The sequence below is a fragment of the Pelophylax lessonae genome (genome assembly GCF_965119305.1).
Source record: "Pelophylax lessonae genome assembly, chromosome: 9".
Taxonomy (NCBI): Eukaryota; Metazoa; Chordata; class Amphibia; order Anura; family Ranidae; genus Pelophylax; species Pelophylax lessonae.
This window is the reverse complement of record NC_138776.1, coordinates 62,364,711-62,385,626: the sequence shown is the minus strand read 5'-3', so window position 1 is coordinate 62,385,626 and position 20,916 is coordinate 62,364,711. Positions and strand designations below refer to the sequence as shown.

The window sequence follows — 20,916 nt, the reverse complement described above, 5'->3', positions numbered from 1 at the left end:
ATGGATTAGAAGGAGATGGCAAGAGATGTGAATGGAAAACCAATAAAAGGCTGCGTATGACTGGGCGTGCGTGTGGCTCTGCTTCCTTGTTCCGATCAGGGTTAGTATTTTTAGTGTTTACTTTATCATTAATGACTGATAAAGACAGACAGATCCTGCCGAGAACGCAAAAAGCATCTAGGCAGATTGCTATGTCTCTGGGACATGCCATGATGTCTTTTCCCAGCTCGGCTAATGGTATGATGCTGCGCAAATACGATCAAGGGACCGCTCCATTTTCTGGAATGATTAGTTAGTAATTAAAGAAAATCTGTAATTACTCTCCCTCTTGTCAGCTTAAACCTAAACTGCAAGCAAGCAGACTTAAATAAAAGAAAGATAAAATACAAATACAGGAGTTGTTTTACCTACCAAGGGTTTTGTATTTGAGTCCATCCAGTCCTGAGAACAACACAGCTTTGCTAAACAGCAGAGCTAGCCTAGGGACCTGACTTTTCTATACTGCAGGTTAAGAGGAACTTTACCCTCAGGAAGTTCCTGAGCTGTTGACCTTTGCTGTTTCTACTGGATAAACTTAAGGGCCATACACACTATAAGATTTTCTGAAGACTTTTTCCTTCAGATTTACCTTTTCTATGTAGTGCAAGGGCCTGCCAGATTGCATACAAATTGAAAGTGTTTAGGTTTGACCTCATATTATCTGGTTTTGGTAAATCTAAAGGAAAAAGTCTTCAGAAAATCTTATAGTGTGTATGGCCCATTACCTACAAGTCTGGTGGATCCAGCATTGTCCTCTTCTCCCACACCATTCTCCTACTCCATCCCACACTACCATCTTCTTGTATGTGATCTGGAGCCAGGTGTCTTTCTGGTTCTGCCGCTAGACCCCTGATGATTCGGTGTCCAGTGTGTCTTCCTGCATTGTTGGGAAGCCCTGGAGCCTCCTGGGACTGGTGATGTCCTTATTCTAGGTGGATGCAGGGGGAGATGAATACAGGCATACCCCACTTTTAAGTACACAATGGGACCAGAGCATGTATGTAAAACGAAAATGTACTTAAAGTGAAACAATACCTTTTTTTCATTTCTCAATGCATGTAAATACACTAGCTCCATAGGAAATCTTGGTCAGCTTGACATGGCATTGCTCCCAAACCATGTGACAAGGACACCAAGCTTGGGGAGCATGTTAAGGGGATCCAGGACTATGACCTAGCAGATTACCTAGGCAAGCTGGCCAGCCACAAACAGGATATGTTGTAGTCCTGGGTCCCCTCTCGGTGCTCCCGAAGTTTGGTATCCCTGTCACTTATGGTTTGGGAGCAGTGCCATGTCAAGCTGACCAAGATTTCCTATAGACTCCAATGTTAAAACCCAGGAGTAGTGTCATGCCAAGCTGAACAAGCTGTATCCTTACTCGCGAGTGTACTTAAAGTGAGTGTACTTAAAGCGGGGTATGCCTGTACTTTATTAGCCTCTAGACTAGAATGGAGGCAGGGGTTGGTTGACAGGGAGGTAAAGCAGAATTAAACTCCGCCTTTTTTTTTCTTTTTTAGGTAAAATGGGCCCTAAGGAGTATGCACCACATATTAGCACATAAGACTTATTTGACAAACAATGTCTTCCAGCTCTCCACAGTCAACATTCTTCGCTATCGTGGGCCTTTCTATCTTCTCCTGGTCTGCTTTCTGGGTTTGGTGTGGTTGACTACTTCAGTGGCCAGAGGTGATGATTTTACAGATGGAAGTCACATCATTCCGAAACAGAGAGGGTGCCGTAAATGTTCACTGAGCTGCACATGCGCGGCTGATTGAACATTACCATTGACAGGCAGGGAGAGGCATCCATGACCGAAGAGACCAATAGGATATTTTCTGTCAATTAAAAAAACCCTACCTGTCAGTGTTTTCCTTTTTGTTTTGTAGAGTTCAATTCTACTTTTAACCACTTAAAGAGGAGTCCTGCCTGGAGAAAAAAAAAATTTCAGCAGCTACAAATACTGTAGCTGCTGACTTTGAATTCATAGATACCTGTCCAGGGAGCCCACCATGTCAAAACCCCAGCCGATTTTCGGATCAGCTGCTGCCGCCACCATTCTTTCTAAGGGAAACCGGCAATGAAGCCTTTCGGGTCCACAGTCGGCTCCCTACTGCGCATGCGCAAAGCGCGCTGTCACTGTTGTGCCATATTTTCTCCACTTCATGATGACTGTCTTCACTGTGTTCCATGGTATATCTAATGCCCTGAAAATTCTTTTGTACCCTTCTCCTGACTGATACCTTTTAACAATGAGATCCCTCTGATGCTTTGGAAGCTCTCTGCAGGCCATAGCTTTTCCTGTAGGGTGCAACTAAGAAAATGTCAGGAAAGACCTACTAGAACAGCTGAACTTTTATTTGGGGTTAATCAGAGGCATTTTAAATGATGGTCGGTTTGTACTGACAGTTTGCATGTGATTTCCTAATTCTGAACACCGCTACATCCCCAGTTATAAGAGGGTGTGCACACTTATGCAACCTTATTATTTTATTTTTTTATTTTTACTCCTCTGCCCCCCCCCCCCATTTAAAAGATTTCAGTTTGTTTTTCAATTGAGTTTTACACTTTATAGGTCACATTACCCACTTACGGACCGCCCCCGCCCCCGCAGTTTTACGTCGGTACTTTGACGTTAAATACCGGGGGTAATGGCAGCAGATAGCTGCCATTACCCCGGTATTTTTTTAAACTGTTGGTGGTCCGCTTTAACATAAGTGTGGTCCCAGCGGCGGATTGCCCCTTATAGGCGGCGGGAGAGGTGCCCCTCCCTCCCGCCACTTCCCAGTCATTTTCCCCTTTTACCGGACCCGCCGGTAGTAGGGAAAACTATCCGGTCTGCTGTCCCCTCAGGCAGGAAGTCGAGTGAGTGCAAGATGGTCCTCACTCGACTTCTATGGCCTTGGAGGACCGGAGCGACGTCTTACGTCGCTTCCTAGCAACGGATTTTTCATCATGAAAAAAAACTTTTTTTTTTTTTTTTTTCTTTTTTAGTGTAGAGGTGAGATCTGAGGTCTTTTTGACCCCAGATCTTACATTAAAGAGGCCCTGTCATGTTTATTTATATTACAAGGGATGTTTACATTCCTTGTAATGGGAATAAAAGTGATAAAAAAAAAAAAAAAACTGTGTAAAAATAAAAGATAAAATAAATAGGAAAAAAAAAATGAAAGCACCTCATCCTTGTTAGCTCGAGTGCAGAAGCAAGCGCATATGCAAGTCGCGCCCACATACATAAACGGTGTTCAAACCACACAAGTGAGGTATTGCCGCGATCGTTAGAGCAATAATTTGAGCCCATGATCTCCTCTGTAACTCTAAACTGTTAACCTGTAGAAATTTTTAAAATGTCGCCTATGGGGATTTTTAAGTACTAATGTTTGTCACCATTCTACGAGCGTGCACAATTTTAAAGCATGACATTGTTTGGTATCTATTTACTCGGCGTAAAATTATTTTTCACATTACAGAAAAAAATTGGGCTAACTTTACTGTTTTCTTATTTTTTTTTTTTTTCAAAAAAAGTGAATTTTTCCCCAAAAGATTGCGTTTGTAAGACCGCTGCGCAAAAATGGTGTGATAAAAAAATATTGCAACGATCTCCATTTTATTCTCTAGGGTCTCTGCTAAAAAAAATAAATATATATATATATATATATATATATATATATATATATATATATATATATATATATACATATATATAATGTTTGGGGGTTCTAAGTGATTTTCTATCCCCAAAAAAATGTTTTAACTTGTAAACAACAAGTGTCAAAAAAAGGCCCAGTCCAGGAGTGGTAAAGGTAGAAAAAGTTCTGAAATTATTTATCTTGGTCTAATTTTTTTACATCACAGAAAACTGACATTTTAACAGGGGTGTAGACTTTTTATATCTATTGTATGTGAACCTTTACCTTGTAAATCAACCCATTGAGTTTTAAAATATAAATCATATGCAAAACTATTTGTGTAAAGATACAAAAAAAAATTATAAATGCCTTTTTTTTTTTTTTTTTTGTATAAGTGATCAAATAATCTCTGTTCTCAGCTGCATAGGGGGCTTAGGGAGGTGGAGGGGGAAAAAACAGCAGATACTGATCTTCCCAGTGAATGGCAGTGCAAGGGGGTATGTCAGCAGAAGTCTTGGCCATCGAAGGACCAGAAGGCTGAGCTCACAGCACAGCCAGAAAACTGACCACACTAGGATGGATATGCTCTCATGCCTAGCATAGTCAGTTTGCCATGAGAAAACAGGGGGACTGGCAGGATCACCAGGTATTTTACACAAAGGAAACAATACAAAGAGCACAGGATACTTTTAACACATGGTACAATATACACATATCAGGAATATGAAATGTTAGGGTAACATTTTTAAGCCTCAAATTCTTTGTATATTCCCAATGACCGGTCACTAGTTCTCTATGGAAAGCTGCTAAATGAATAAAAAAGAAAGGAAAAAAAATAATCTCAATGCCGCCATCTTGCCTTTCTCTTGAGCCACCTGGAAGCAGAGGAACATGAGAGGCATTGGTATCTCTACTATAAGTTGCCTGACTTGGCAACATAGAGGATGGAGGGACGATCTAAATGTCCGCATCCTTAGCAGGGGGAGTAATTGAAGTGGGAGGGGTAAGACTTAACAAAAAGACTTGGTCAAAAGGATTTGGAGGGTGTCTTATAAAGCACGCATGCTTCGGATGGAGGAAAGGGAAATCCTTTCCATGAGCTTTCTTGATCCAATAGGATAACTGAATGAAATGAAAATGCTGTAATATAAAAATATTACTAGCAGCGCAATGTCTCATGAAATATGAAAAAAACATTTGTGCTATATTCTCCAACATAGCAGCAGCATATTTATCTCTAATTTTTGTTTTTGGACACTGATGTGTGTGTTTTTTGGGACAATCTGAATGACCACATTGTTTAAGGACATTATATGCACCTTTGCTTGCACTTTCTATTGTCATTTTTTATTTTAAGTTTCTTAACAATGTTTTTGGGCACATGCAATAATAATATATGATGCAATTTTATTTAATTTTTATGGTTATCACGGATGCACTTTACGTCCACGTAGGATGCACTTTATATGATAATCACCGTACTGTACGTTTTTTTTTTAGTTTTTTTTCATTCACAGTGCAATCACATGCCATTGAACTTACATATTTTCATTTAGATCTGCTACGTACACTAGTCTTATATGTAGCATCACTTGCTGTGGTTGTAGGGGCATCACTTCTATTTTTTTATTATTTTCTTTTTTTTTTTTCATATTTCTTGAGACATTGCGCTGCTAGTAATATTTTATATTACAGCATTTTCATTTCATACCATTGTGGGTTGTAGCAGTAGCAGTCCACTGTCATCATCTGGTTTGTCAGAACTATACACTATTGTTCCTTTTCTTATAATAGGATAACTGGATACTTGTAATAAGTATAATATACATAATTTTTGCAGCATTGTAAAAACTCTCTTTGGGAAGTTGACCTTTACACATTCTTGCAAGTGCTTGTTAAATCCAATTTAAAAGAGATGTATGGGTTTAAATGTCTTTCCACTATTCTACTTACCTAGGTGGATGTAGCATCGGTCCGATGCTGCATCTGTCCTCTGGAGCCTCTACACTGAGAACCAAGCGATTGAACACCGCTGATCCCTCGGTTCTGACAGCTCCACAAGCAGAGAGCTGGTGACTGTCAGTCAGAAGCTCTCTGCTCTGCCTCTTCCTTCCTTCCCTCAATGGAGAGCTGGACTGTGGAGGGGCGGGAGCAGCCGGCTCAGACTCTCAGTAGCTCGCTGAGAGGCTGAGCCGGGTGTCGGTCCAGGCACCTGGCGGATCCCGACCTCCATTGTTGCGATGACGCGGTGCCTGGACTGACTTCTATGATGTAAGCAGAGAGCGGACTTCAGCCCGCTCTGCTGAAAACTAGTCACAGGAGAGCAGAACAAACTGCCCTCCTTTTGATCCATAGAAGATGTACAGCCAAATGAGCTTTAGGAGTACATCTCCTTTTAAATTTAGCAAGCACCAAATTAACTCTTAACTCTATTATGGGCTTGCTGGGATGGATAAATAAAGTGCAGTAGTGGGGCTGATGCAATTACCTTTTCTGAGGAAATTGCTACTGAAGGTTACTTCCATTGCTTACCACTGGAAGGAAACCAAAACCTGCTAACTCTACAACTGAATGGAATAAGGGTTGTCACCTTGGGAATTAAAGTGCTTGTACCTATACCTTTGTAAAATTACGTGTATTAAAACCCACGCTAAATATATAATAATAAATAGTAAATAGTGTCACCTGCAGCTGCTGCTCACAAGGTAAAAAAACAAGAAAACGTATAAGATGTATAAAACAGCGCTACTAGGTATATGAATAATCAAATAAGATTAGTAAAATATAAAGTGCATCAGTGACAACCTCTAAAATCAGTGTCATAATATAAAAAATAGCAATATACCAAATACAAATTACTTTAAATTGCAGTGCTTAAATCATTAAAGTCCAAATAGAAGGTGCAATAAAATTGTATCAATCGTGCAAAATTATTGCGCAAACAGTTCTAAATAAAGTGCTGTCCAAAAAAAGGGATCTTCATTTGAAATACGTATTCGTGCTGAATAAAAGTGCTTGTAGTGCTCCACACAAGTGCCAAAGTGCCTCCACACAAATCCCTTTTGGGGATTCACTCACCAAATTCAAGATATAACCAAGCCTTAAATCTGCAGTAGTTATTGCAAGACAACCAATGTGGATGGATGGATGGATGGATAGGTGAAATCTCCAGAGCACCTCCAGACTCCTCTATAGTATCTCCCAGTTCAGAATTCTCCTCTTCTGCCACTCCCAGTGATGTCTCCTCGCTACTTCTCCCCTGGGGAGTACATCCCCAAAAGGGATTTGTGTGGAGGCACTTTGGCACTTGTGTGGAGCACTACAAGCACTTTTATTCAGCACAAATACGTAATTCAAATGAAGATCCCTTTTTTTGGACTGCACTTTATTTAGCACTGTTTGCACAATAATTTTGCACAATTGATAGAATTTTATTGCACCTTATATTTGGACTTTAATGATTTAGGCACTGCAATTTAAAGTAATTTGTATTTGGTATATTGCTATTTTTTTATATTATGACTGATTTTAGAGGTTGCACTTTATATTTTACTAATCTTATTTGATTATTCATATACCTAGTAGCGCTGTTTTATACATCTTGTAAACATCTTGTATACATCATCTAAACAACACACCTCAGGAAGTGCCGCCATGGCTAACAGAAGATAAACTTAGAACTAAACTAGAGAAACTTAACATAAATAAATCACCGGGACCGGATGGCTTGCACCCGAGGGTTCTTAAAGAGCTCCGCCAGGTGATTGCCAGACCCTTATTCTTGATCTTTAAGGATAGTTTACAGACGGGTATGGTGCCAGCTGATTGGAAAAAAGCCAACGTGGTACCAATATTTAAAAAGGGGCCGAGGTGTATCCCGGGGAACTATAGGCCGGTCAGCCTAACATCTGTAGTCTGCAAGATTTTGGAGGGGATATTAAGGGACCATATACAAGACTTTAGTAATGAAAACTGTATTATTAGTAGCAATCAGCATGGATTTATGAAAAATCGTTCTTGCCAAACCAATCTATTAACCTTCTACGATGAAGTGAGCCTAGATAAAGGGAAGCCTGTGGATGTGGTGTATCTGGACTTTGCAAAGGCCTTTGACACCGTTCCCCACAAACGCTTACTGTACAAACTAAGGAAGGTAGGTAAGGACCATAAGGTGAGTACCTGGATAGAGAACTGGCTCCAGGGGAGAGTCCAGAGGGTGATGATTAATGAGGAGTACTCGGATTGGGCGGGTGTGGAAAGTGGGGTCCCCCAGGGTTCGGTCCTGGGACCAATCCTGTTTAATTTATTCATAAATGATCTAGAGGAGGGGATATCTAGTACAATCTCGGTATTTGCAGATGATACTAAACTAAGCATGCCAATATCTTCTATGCAGGATGTGGAAACCTTGCAAGCAGACCTGAACAAAATAACGGGGTGGGCAACTACATGGCAGATGAGGTTTAATGTTGAAAAATGTAAAGTAATGCACTTGGGGGCCAAAAACCAGAAAGCAAGCTACTCACTAGGGGGGGAACCTCTGGGTGAGTCTAAGATGGAAAAAGACTTGGGGGTACTGGTAGACCACAGGCTTGGCAGTGGCATGCAATGCCAAGCCGCTGCAAGTAAAGCCAACAGAATACTGGGATGTATAAAAAAGGGGATTCACTCCAGAAATAAAGAGATTATTCTTCCACTCTACAAGACTCTGGTCCGGCCACATCTGGAGTATGCTGTCCAGTTCTGGGCACCGGTCCTCAGGAAGGATGTGCTGGAATTGGAAAGAGTCCAGAGAAGGGCAACAAAAATAATAAGGGGAATGGAGGACATCAGCTATGAGGAAAGGCTACAAGCAGGGAACCTATTCTCTCTGGAGAAGAGAAGATTGAGGGGGGATATGATATCAATGTACAAATACTGTACTGGCGACCCAAACTATTCAGAGTAAGGGAATACAATAAGACGCGTGGCCACTCACTAAAACTAGAGGAAAGGCGGTTTAACCTTAAAATGCGTAAGGGGTTCTTCACTGTAAGAGCGGTAAGGATGTGGAATTCTCTTCCACAAGCAGTCGTATCAGCAGGGAGCATTGATAGTTTCAAAAAACTGTTAGATGGTCACCTTAGAGACCACAACATACAGGGGTATACAATGTACGGTTAAAAGCAAACACACACACACACATCATAGGTTGAACTGGATGGACTGTTGTCTTTTTTCAACCTCACTAACTATGTAACTATGTAACTATGTTGTACCTACACCTTGCTGGTAGGATTACCTGGCATAATTTTGTTAAACTCAAAAATGTTAGTAAAAGTTTTTTTTCAACTTTTTTAAAACTACAGGAAGAAGTGCGATCGCATATGGTGTAAAGTGTACATAAACTCTAATATTGAACGTTGTTTATTTCCTCCTTTTTTGTCTGTTAGGACTTGTTTAGACTTTCAGTTATTGGGCTTAAAAAAAAAGTTGAGCCACGGTTTAATACCCCTTACCCAACCAGCCTTAAGCTGTAAAGGCAGTGGGCAGGAGTGTTCACATTCAATAGTCGCGCTGCTGTGCTTCACACCGGCACCGACGTTAGGGTGGCAGTAGCCCAGCTAAAGTCAGCTGCAACCCATTCAAGCGATGGGGACATGACCTAAACTCCCTACAACTGCATGCAATGCATATTAATGTGGCATTGTAACATTGCTCCTGTTTAGTATGATATGTAACTGTTATCACTCTGACAGGATCACTAGTTGAAAATAGAGAATGAAGTTTGACAAAAGAGAAACTAATGCAACCACCACATGTAAGAGCTGGTAGGCTATAATATATACAGTATCTCACAAAAGTGAGTACATCCCTCACATTTTTGTATGTATTTTAGTATATCCTTTCATGTGACAACACTAAAGAAATGACACTTTGCTACAATGTACACACGCTTGACACCATCTGAACCAAATAAGTTTATCTTGGTATCATCAGACCACAGAACATGGTTCCAGTAATCCATATCCTTAGTCTGCTTGTTTTCAACAAACTGTTTGCGGACTTTCTTGTGCATCATCTTTAGAAGAGGCTTCCTTCTGGGGCAACAGCCATGCAAACCAATTTGATGCAGTGTGCGGCGTATGGTCTGAACACTGACAGGCTGACCACCCACCCCTTCAACCTCTGTAGCAATGCTGGCAGAACTCATATGTCTATTTCCCAAAGACAACCTTTTAGATATGACACTGAGTACATGTACTCAACCTCTTTGGTCGACCATGGCAAGGCCTGTTCTGAGTGGAACCTGTCCTGTTAAGCTGCTCTATGGTCTTGGCCACCGTGCTGCAGCTCCGTTTCAGGGTCTTGGCAATCTTCCTATAGCCTAGGCCAGTGATGGCTAACCTTGGCACCCCAGATGTTTTGGAAATACATTTCCTATGATGCTCAACTACACTGTAGAGTGCATGAGCATCATGGGAAATGTATTTCTAAAACATCTAAGGGGGGGCCAAAGTTCGCCATCACTGGCCTAGGCCATCTTTATGTAGAGCAACAATTCTTTTTTTCGGATCCTCAGAGAGTTCTTTGCCATGAGGTGCCATGTTGAACTTCCAGAGACAAGATTGAGAGCAATGACACCAAATGTAACACACCTGCTCCCCCATTCACACCTGAAACCTTGTAACACTAACAAGTCTCATGACACCAGGGAGGGAAAATGGCTAATTGGGCCCAATTTGGACATATTCACTTAGGGTAGTACTTTTGTTGCCAGCGGTTTAGACATTAATGGCTGTGTGTTGAGTTATTTTGAGGGGACAGCAAAGTTACACTGTTATACAAGCTGTACACTCACTACTTTACTTTACATTGTAGCAAAGTGTCATTTCTTCAGTGTTGTCACATGAAAAGCTATAATAAAATATTTACAAAAATGTAGTTTTTGTGAGCTACTGTATGTGCATTTAACTTGTGTAGATATCCAAAGACCTGAGATTGCCAATGGGTGCCACCATCTTGGTTGCTATGTCAGCAGTCTCAGAGCTGCCACTGAAGTGACACTCTCTAGCAGCCTGTCTCAACCTTTTTAAAATAGAGAAACCCTTAAAATAACTTTCAATTCTCAGTGAACCCCTGCTAATTTCAATATCTTCAGCTCACAATACTTGGGGGTGATCAGTAGGTTGAGATTTAAGAATAAATAAAAGGACTGGTGGTCGGTGGGTGGATGACTGGTGATCGGCGGAGGAAGGACTGGTGGTCAGTGGGGGGATGACTGGTGATCGGCGAAGGAATGACTGGTGGTCGTTGGCGGAAGAACTGGTGGTCATTGGAGGAAGGACTGGTGATCGGCGAAGGAATGACTGGTGGTCGTTGGCGGAAGAACTGGTGGTAGAAGGACTGGTGATCAGTGGGGAAAAATGTTTCTTACATTGGTGGCCAGTTGCAGATGCTCCTCAGATTATTGGTCATTGGGAAGAATGCCCCCATCCCCTACAGATAGCTTAAAGGTTACTGGTATTAGTGGTTGCTTATCTCTGAGGCAAAAATTGCTCATTGCACAAGGAACCCTTTGCAACAACTAGAGCAGCTCCAGGGATCCATGGAACCCTGGTTGAGAGACTGCTCCATAGGTACCCCCTTTGCTTCTTCCCAGGTAGCTAAATAAAAAGGTTATGTATAGCGGTGAGGGAGGGTGGATTAGCTGGGCTGGCACAGACCGTAATCAGACTTTTCTAGAAATGGAGACAGCTATGATACGCAAAGAGGGAGAAGCCATGCTTGGGAACTAAAGTAGTCACATTTTCTAGCGATTTCAAAAGTATGTTAAGTCAGCAAAACCTAATTTATGGAAAGGAAAACACTGCAAGTAAGCTTTTAAAAATACTTGAGTTTTCAGTGCTTTAACCTGCATAATTTTCAGCTGGTGACAGGGTCTCTATAACTGCTTGTACGTCATCCAGCCTTTTCTGGCTAACCCACACTGTCACTGGCTGCAGTGCAATTTTTTTGTCAGCGGGACTCTGCCGATGATTTTGGCTGTGGACCTGCTGATTGGCTGTAGCCAATCATAGAACAAATCTACACACAGGTCTCTGTACACAGCAGCGATCTGGCTGTTTCTTTCAGGGAGAAAAAACAGCCAGATCTGTATGTCAAAACAACACATATTAAACACATTACACATTGTTAGGCACACAGTTAACCCCTTAAATGCCCATATATGTTAACCCCTTCTCAGCCAGTGTCATTAGTACAGTGTCAGTGTACAGTATTATATCTGATCACTGGATTAGTGTCACTAGGGCCGTCAGTGTCAGTTAGTGTAACTCCCAGCCAGGCTCTCTTAGCGCCAGATTGTCCGCCACCCTATCACAGTCCCATTATAAGTCGCTGATCACTGCCATTACAGTATACCGTCTATAGCTGTGTAAATTCCAGTATATACAGAGTTACCCTTTAAAAAAAATTAAGTATATACACCATAGTTTGTAAACCAATTAATATACACTTATTGGTATTTTTCTTTTTTTTTTTTTTTTTGTTACAAAAGACGTGTAGCTGAATACATTTTGGCCTAAATTTTATGATGATTTATTTTTTTTTAATTGGAAATGTTTTAGAACCGAAAGTAAAAAATATTGTTTGTTTTTTGCCTTTAAAATTTTTGGTCTTTTTTAGTTTATTTAAGAAAAAAATCCCAGTGGTGATCAAATACCACAAAAAGAAAGCTCCATTTGTGTGAAAAAAAATATGTAAATTGAATTTGCGTAGTGTTGCATGATTACACAATTGCTACTTCGAGTAGCGAAATGCTGAAAAAAAAATGCTCTGGTCATGAAGGGGTAAAAGTGTACACTTCAAACATCAAGCTGTATACAAAAGAAACTTTTTTTTAGGTTTTCCTGTTCAGGATTGGTTATTTGAAGTTGACAACGGTTCAGGTCACGCTGTTGTAAATCAGGCCCGGGATCACCTCCCTGCACCTGACTGTAAACTTTAGTAAATGTGATCCTAGGTGCAGCAAGTGTGTTTGCACCATGTATTATACAGTTGTCTTAATTCCCCTTTTGGCTGTAGATTCTCCTGATCTTGTAGTCTTTATGTACACTCAAATTACAGAAGTTAAAAGTACAGTGAACTCTTTGTTGCATGACTTCCAGCAAACATTATTTGCTCTAACTCTTTCCTTTTGTTCCGTCCCATAGCGGTGAAGAGCTGTGACCAGCAGATGTGATTTGGTGGCTTGTAACGCATTGCTCTCCCTGTCCTTTCACTCCCTACAGTGCAGGGTAAGCTCCATTGTTGTGGGATTAGGTCACCACATGACCCGTCTTACACTCGCAATCACTTCACTCCCATAGCTTTGTATTCATAGTCAATCAGGATACAGACACGTGTACTGGGGCCGGCCTGCACTCTGCTTAATCATTGTCTGTACAAAGCAGTTGGGAAAGGCAAAGTGTTTATAGGCTGCCTAGGCTGATGTTTAACCAGACTTTCCTAATTATGCAATTCTAATGTGTTCGTAAACTGGATTTGTTGACAGTGCGGAGCAATCTGTATCACTGCGGCTGTTGAAGTCCAACATTGCAACTTTGTGGATGAGATTTGCGGAGAAGCGTCTGGATTCATGGGAAATCCCCTTTCTTCTGTCCGGTAATGGCTCTTGTGCCTGGAACACCACCAGGAGCCGAGGACTTACTAGCTGTTTCGCCGGAGAAGAGTTGTCTTCTTGATGAATCTGACCCCAGTGATGTGGATGAAGGTCTGCTCGATGACTTGGAGCTAAACCCCTTTGACGGTTTGCCATACTCGTCGAGGTTTTACGAGCTCCTGAAACAGAGGGAAAAGCTGCCCATTTGGAAAACAAAATATGTCTTCCTGGAGAGTTTGGTGCGGAACCAAATTGTGGTGGTGTCAGGAGGAGCGAAGTGCGGCAAAAGTTCACAAGTAAGTTTGCTGGTTGTCAGTGCTTTGCTTCAATGGCTTAGATAACTTTGGAGCACAAAAGGAACGTTGTCAGTAGAGTTAAGAGACAAATCTCAAATATAATTCTTTGAAATTTCTAAATAGTAAACTCATGAGACACAAATGCCCGATGGTGGTCCTGGTGGGCCTTCTAATGAAATTTGCATCCAATCAGAAACCATTTTCTTTAGGGATAGTTAGGAAATGAAAGAGGAACTGGGGTTACTATGGGCAATCCAAACATAGTATTTCAGCCTTTAGTCACCTTAGGTACATTAGGTCTACTTTTTATTTGTCTTAAATAGTTTTTATTAAAGATAAACTTTCTTGCCTTTTTACTTTGATCATTAGGTTCTCCTAAATAAACCTACAGGTGCATCCCATAAAATTAAAACATCATCAAAAAAATTATTTATTCCAGTAATTAAATTCAAAAAGTGAAACTCCATATATTTGATATCAATGTGTTACACATGGAGTGATATATTTCAAGCATTTTTTTCCTTTTAATTTTGATGATTATGGCTTACAGCTACTGAAAGCCCAAAATTCAGTATCTCAGAAAATTGGAATACTACAGAAGACCATTTAAAAAAAAAAAAAAAAAAAAAAAAAAAGGATTTTTAATACAGAAATGTTGACTTACTGAAAAGTATGTCCGTGTACAGTATAATATGCACTTAAAACTTGGTCGGGGCTTCTTTTGCATAAATTACTGCATTAATGTGGCGTGGCATGTAGGCGATCAGCCTGTGGCACTGCTGAGGTTGTATGAAAGCCCGGGTTTCTTTGATAGTGGCCTTCAGTTTGTCTGCATTGTTGGGTCTAGTGTCGCTCGTCTTCATCTCGACAATACCCCACAGATTCTCTATGGGGTTTAGGTGAGGCAAGTTTGCTGGCTCATTAAGCACAGTGATACCATGATCATTAAACCAGGTAGTGGTACTTTTCGCAGTGTGAGCAGGTGCCAAGTCTTGCTGGAAAATAAATTAAGCATCTCCATAAAGCTGGTCAGCAGAGGGAAGCATGAAGTGCTCCAGATTTTCCTTGTAGAGGGCTGCATTGACTTTGAACTTGATAAAACACAGTGGACCAACACCAGCAGATGACATGGCTCCCCAAATCATCAGGAACTGTGAAAACTTCACACTGGACCTCATGCAACTTGAGTTCTGTGACTGTCCACTTTTCCTCCAGACTTTGGGACCCTAATTTCCAAATTAAATGTAAGATTTTCCACAGTCCATGATGATTTGGGGAGCCATGTCATCTGCTGGTATTTTTATGAGATGCACCTGTACATGCACAGCAAATCCAGCATTGTCTGCCTTAACCTGCCATTCATGTGGAGTCCCGATCACCATTTTCACTTCTTACATCATCAGGGGCTGGCTGTCCATTCTGGGTTTTAGCAGCCAACCCCCCTCCTCCTGAAGACACAGTGCTGCGCATGCGCAGTGTGCTAAAGTAGTGTTTCTCAACCTCTTGTCAGTCAAGGTACCCTTTTAAAATTCTGCAAAATCTCAAGGCACCCCATTCTTAAATTTAAAAGGGAAACCAATAGTGTTACATATTACAGAGACATCCACACAGGAGACTCAACATTGGAGATGATATTGACCTGCAGTAATACCTTGGATTGCAAGCATAATTTGTTCCGAAAACATGCTTGTAATCAAAAGCACTCTTATATCAAAGCAAATTTCCCCATAAGAAATAATGGAAACTCAGATGATTTGTGCCACAACCATATATTTATGAGTTGTTCAGTTTATAGTCCATATAAAAAGATTATCCAAGGTTTTATGTATTGACTTGTATTCCAGTGTTTCTCTTCTCCCTCACTCAGCTAATGTGACCCCAGTACTGATGGAAAGGTGCAGGGGAGGGCGAAAAAGGATGCTGTGCAGGCGCCCCTCACCTCCTTATCATCCTTGGTTGTTAGGAGGCCAGTGGCTAGAAGGTTGTAATGGTGCAGAATGAAAACCTGTGGCTTTGTATAACTAAAAGGCAGCTTTATCCACTCGCTGGCTTATATACAATTTTTTGGCAATTCTACATTCTGCCAAGGCATACCTGAAAAAACTTGAAGGCAGCCCAGAGGCTGTGCTAGAGATTATCCTGAAGCCTCCTCACTCTATGACGAAACGTATCGGGATTGGCTGGCGCCGAGACGCATGCGCAGACGAGGGACGCGGCGGCTATTTTGTTGGTGGGATACCCACGCTATCAAACCGCTACTACCCACCATGGACAATGTAAGCTGCATTTTATTGTTCTATTAATAAAATATTATTGAGATACTACACCATGAGGGGATTCTTTTGCTTATATATCCCGAGTGCCTGAAGGAGATATAGGGGGAATCCAGCCACACTATTTCTGAGAGGAGGCTTCAGGATCTGATCGGTCCCATCTTGCCACTGTCAGCAGCATACTCTTGGGCTTGTTTTGACCCTGTGGGGTCTATCGTTCTGGTAAGAGTACCCTGTCACATTGTTTGGTGGTGGTCTTTCCTGCCTTACACTCTTCCATATTTGCAGTGGATGTGGACTCTGCTAGTGCACTTGGGACTTGCTTATTTATTTGTCTTTTATCAGTATTCCTTTCACATGCTATATGGACTAGCGCGACACCTATCCAGAACATGTGTACATTTAATCAGTAATGGTCCTTACACACTATAAGATTTTCTGAAGACTTTTTTTTCTTTAGACTTACCAAAACCATATAATATGAGGTCAAACCTAAACACTTTCATTTTTGCACTGCACTACATAGAAAAGGTAAATCTGAAGGAAAAAGTCTTCAGAAAATCTTATAGTGTGTATGGCCCTTAAGTGTTTGACAAAACCTAATGGCAAGAGCATGGGTTAAGGCTCAGGTGGTTTTTCTGCAGCTTTTGGGGTGTAAAGGTAACTGAATCGGGGTAGAGAAGGGGGGTTGGGCAGGCCGGAAAAAGTTTGTATGGGGAGGGGTAGACCAGGTAAGGAGGGGTAGAGAGGTTCAAAACCTGTAAGAAAATAAATGGAAAAAACAATGAAAAGGAATTTGGGGTAAAAGGAGAGGAGAAAAAGAGGAAAAGAGGAAGGCAGTGGTGCACAGAGGCTCAGGTTTCTGAATAATGGAAGGTCAAGTGTTTAATAAAGAGTGGTCACAAGTTGCAAACAGGTAGTGTGTTACCCTGGGGTCCCATATGTAATGGAATTTGGACAGTCTGTGACAATCAGTGGCAGACAGCATAATAGCATACATTCCATGTCCAGGTTTGGCCCTGGTACACACGGGGTACGACTTCAGAGTGGTGCTCTTTGGTCAGATTAAAGTGCGACTTCAATTTGATTTCAATGCGATTTCTGGCTGTGTCCAATCAAAACAGTACTGTGTGTGCCATTCCTTCTCCTTCTAACACAATTGCCGGCTTGGGGTGCAGAGCTCTCCTTTTTTTTCAGGTCAGCAGCCGGTGTTCATCATAATTGACGTTGGATCTACTTCGGGGGACATTTTATTTTCTGGGGTGTTTTTTTAATGACTTGTGTTGTGTTTTTACTCACTTTTTTGGTGAATGAGTAGGGGTATCCCCTACTCATTCACATAGGAGGGGCCGGGATCTCAGAGCCCCCACTTCCAGATTCCGATAAGTCAAAGGCGCAGCTTCAGTGCTATTTACATTAGAGTCTATGAGAGGTAAATTGCACTGTAATATTTAAACTACTTTTCAAAATGCACCACTTCAAGTCGCAGCTATTAAGATTGAGCCATAGAAATACATTAGGTGCGAATTCAGGTGCAATTTGGAAATCGCATGTCGCACCTGAAATCATACCGGTGCGAACGAGGGACTTTTTTTCACTTTTAAATTATTTGTTTGAGACAAACTATTTAGGGTTAAAAGAAAAACCTGGACATGAGCTTTAATCAATCTATGGGATGTTAGGTGTTTTCCGGGCCTTGGTGATGGTCTGCAGCACCAGGGACATATTTTACCTGTAACAAAGTTTGTACCTTGTCAGACTAGCTGCTGGATTGTGTAGAAATCTTCTCCCCACTGCTGCCAGTTCCTCTCCGCAGTGCTGATTTTCTGGCACTGCTGGAATTTCCATCCGTCGCTTCAAGTCTGAACTTCAAAGAACTTTCACAATTTTTTCCCAGAGTACAAAGTGTTCTGTGATTGGAGGGGGGATCCTGTCAGTCACCTGCCCATCATCCATTCATTGAATGCTTTGCATTCTGGGAAAGCATAATACAAGTTCTATGAGACAATGAGCATAGTCGTAGACATGTTACAGATACTGACATTCTGCATGTTTGGTTAGAGATTGGAGGCATTCTGCAGGAGCCAGTGAGTGAGGAAAGCTTATATGCGACTGTTAGGCATGGCATACACGGTTCGAATTTCGGCCGATAGATTCAAACCATTAACGGGCATGCTGAATGTACCAAGTAGATGGATTGATCAACTTTGGTACAACCAGCCTGCCAGATTTCCTTGCGATTATAGAGGCTGCTGTAGCCACTAGCAATATTCACTGTATTCTCTCGGCGGGGACGGCTTCCGCCTCCCGCCCCCTTTGCTGGGAGAAGGCAATCGCTCAGCAGGAGGGATTCCCCTATCAGCACTGTCTGCATTAATGAGGGAATTGTGCAAATTTCCAAGAAATTTTCACTGTGTATGGCCTGCCTTAAGTGGGGTACACACTAGTAGAAAATCTGCAGAAAATTCCCGTCCGAGGTAAAATCGTACGATTTTCGGCTAGTGTGTACACAACTTTCAGCAGCCGATGTCCCCAGATGACCAATTGTCGTTTAATGTGTATGCAGTACGTCCGTGAAAAATCGGATACGAAAGACCGCGCATGATCTGAAGTTGCTGACAATCCGGAAGTCTGGGAACAAATGTCCCAAAAAAAAAAAAATCGGACGAGAAATTTCGAGAACATTTTATGCACTGTCAACTAAAAACGGTAATGAACGCTGAGCAAGAGAGAGAAAAATCGGAGGATATTTCGTCCGATTTCCGTCAAGTGTGTATGGGCCTTTAGAGATCACTGCAACTGCAGTGCCTTTACAAATGGTCCCACTACTGACTTCTAGGGTCTGAGGTGCTGCATATTAAGGCTCCATGTACACGGGACGTTAGAAAAAACGTCCTGCAAAGCTATTTCTGACGCCGGGAAAAAGCAGCTGTTAAACGTGCTTTCAGTAGCTTTTTCCATTTGCGTTATTGCACGTTTGGCCACGTTGCTTTTAGCAGCGTTTTTCTGCCTCCATTCAAAATCAATGGTTCCCTATGGGAGCCTATTGATTTGAATGGAAGTCGCACCGCAAGTCGGATCCGACTTGCGGCGCGACCTGCACTGTGAGAATCTTGAGGGGGAACTCCACGCCAAAAATGGGAAAAAACTGCGTGGGGGTCCCCCCCAGGTTCCAAACCAGGCCCTTCGGGTCCGGTATGGAATTTGAGGGTAGCCCTACGCCGAAAAAATGGCGTGGGGTCCCCTCCAAAATCCATACCAGACCCTTATCCGAGCATGCAGCCCGGCAGGCCAGGAAAGGGGAGGGGATGAGCGAGCGGCCCCACCCCCCCTGGACCACACCAGGCCACATGCCCTCAACATGGGGGGGTGTTGGTGCTTTGGGGCAGGGGGAGCTCTGCACCCCCCACCTCAAAGCACCTTGCCCCCATGTTGATGAGGACAAGGGCCTCATCCCCACAACCCTGGCCGGTGGTTGTGGGGGTCTGCGGGCAGGGGGCTCATCAGAATCTGGAAGCCTCTTTTAACAAGGGGGTCCCCCAGATGCCGGACCCCCTCCCTATGTGAATGGGTATGGGGTACACTGTACCCCTACTCATTCACCACATAAAAGGCAGTGTATGGAAATAACGACAGGAGACGTTTTCGAAAGTTTTTATTAAAAATCTTCATCCGGCTCTTCGGGGTCTTCTCCTCTCCGGGGTCTTCTGCTCTTTTGCTGTCTGCTCTTCTTGTGTTCTCCTCTCCGGGGTCTTCTGCTGTCCTCTCTTCTTTTCTTCTCCTCTCCGGTCTTCTGCTCTTCTTCTTCCTCCGGTCCTCCTCCGACGACATCTCCGGTAATTATGTCGGTCTCCGGTCTCTGCAGCTTATTATATAGCCATTAGGGGCATGGCCCCGATGACGTCATCGGGAGGCCCCGCCCCTCGTGTCACAGATGAGGTGGCTACATTACTGTATACAGTTGTAGACGTGCAGAACAGAAATTTTTTTTTGCATAGATTAGTTATGTTATTAATTTTATTTCCTTTCAGGATTCATTTAGATTCACTTAGTTTAGATAAAGTGATTGTACAGTCTGTTATTTTTATAAAAAAAAAAAAAAAAAAAAAAAAAAAAAAACATGTTGTACTTGCCTCCTCTGTGCAGTTGGTTTTGCACAAAGCAGCCCAGATCCTCCTCTTCTCAGGCCCCTCGCTGGAGCTCCTGGTCCCTTCCTCCTTTTGGGTGCCCCCTCAGCAAACAGCTTGCTATGGGGGCACCCGAGCCGAATCACAGCTCCCTGTGTCCATTCAGACACCGAGCTGCGGTCCGCCCCTGCCCCCTTTCTATTCTCATTGGCTCACTGACTTTGACAGCAGCAGGAGCCAATGACGCTGCTGTCTCAGCCAATGAGAAGGAAGTTATGGATGGTCGAGACATTCCTACAACATTGCTGGGGCTAAAGGGACCTCAGGTAAGTATTAAGGGGGCTGAGGTGGGGCTGCTACACACAAAAGGCTTTTTATCTTAATGCATAGAATGCATTAAGATAAAACTTCTGACTTCCCAATTCCTTTAAATTTCGTTTTTTCTAACGAATTCCGGCATTCTTTTGTTTTCAGTTTAGCTGTCAGTGACGAGTTAAAGCATAACTAAAGGCAAAACATTTTTTTTTTTTTTTAGTTTCGAATGGAGAGGAATTTAGAGCACCTGTCAGTTTTTATGGCTGTTAGTGCCCCCGTTAAGAGATTCACCCTCTCTATTTGTCTTGTTTACCATTATCATTGAAAGTAGCAGAAAAGTAATGGATGGGGAAATCTTCCAATGGGAACACTAGTTCTGGTGACCTGGGGTCCCCAAAGATTTATCTTAATTTGCAGGGATTTCCTCTCACTTCCTGTTTGGCTATGGGACAGGAAGTGAAGGGAAATCTCCACAATGGTGAAAAAAAAATAAATCTGGCAGGGGTTATAACCCTCCCGTACTCTATTCAAAAAAAAAAAAGTTTTGCCTATAGTTCTACTTTAGGGACGCGGCAGCCGGCTTCCTGACCTGCTCCT

General features: G+C 42.3%; 1 protein-coding gene across 3 annotated transcripts in view; it reads left to right on the top strand.

Annotated features, from left to right (window-relative positions):
• Positions 1–20,916, top strand: part of DHX32 (DEAH-box helicase 32 (putative)) — a 186,961-nt gene that overhangs the window by 37,225 nt on the left and 128,820 nt on the right. For 2 of the 3 annotated variants that reach the window (XM_082269371.1, XM_082269372.1), the window contains exon 2: positions 13,201–13,604. In XM_082269371.1, the coding sequence (XP_082125497.1) occupies positions 13,314–13,604 (291 nt within the window). In that variant the 5' untranslated portion in view covers positions 13,201–13,313. Of the gene's footprint in view, positions 1–13,101; positions 13,605–20,916 lie in introns of those variants that run through there. The other variant, XM_082269370.1, reaches the window with a different exon arrangement.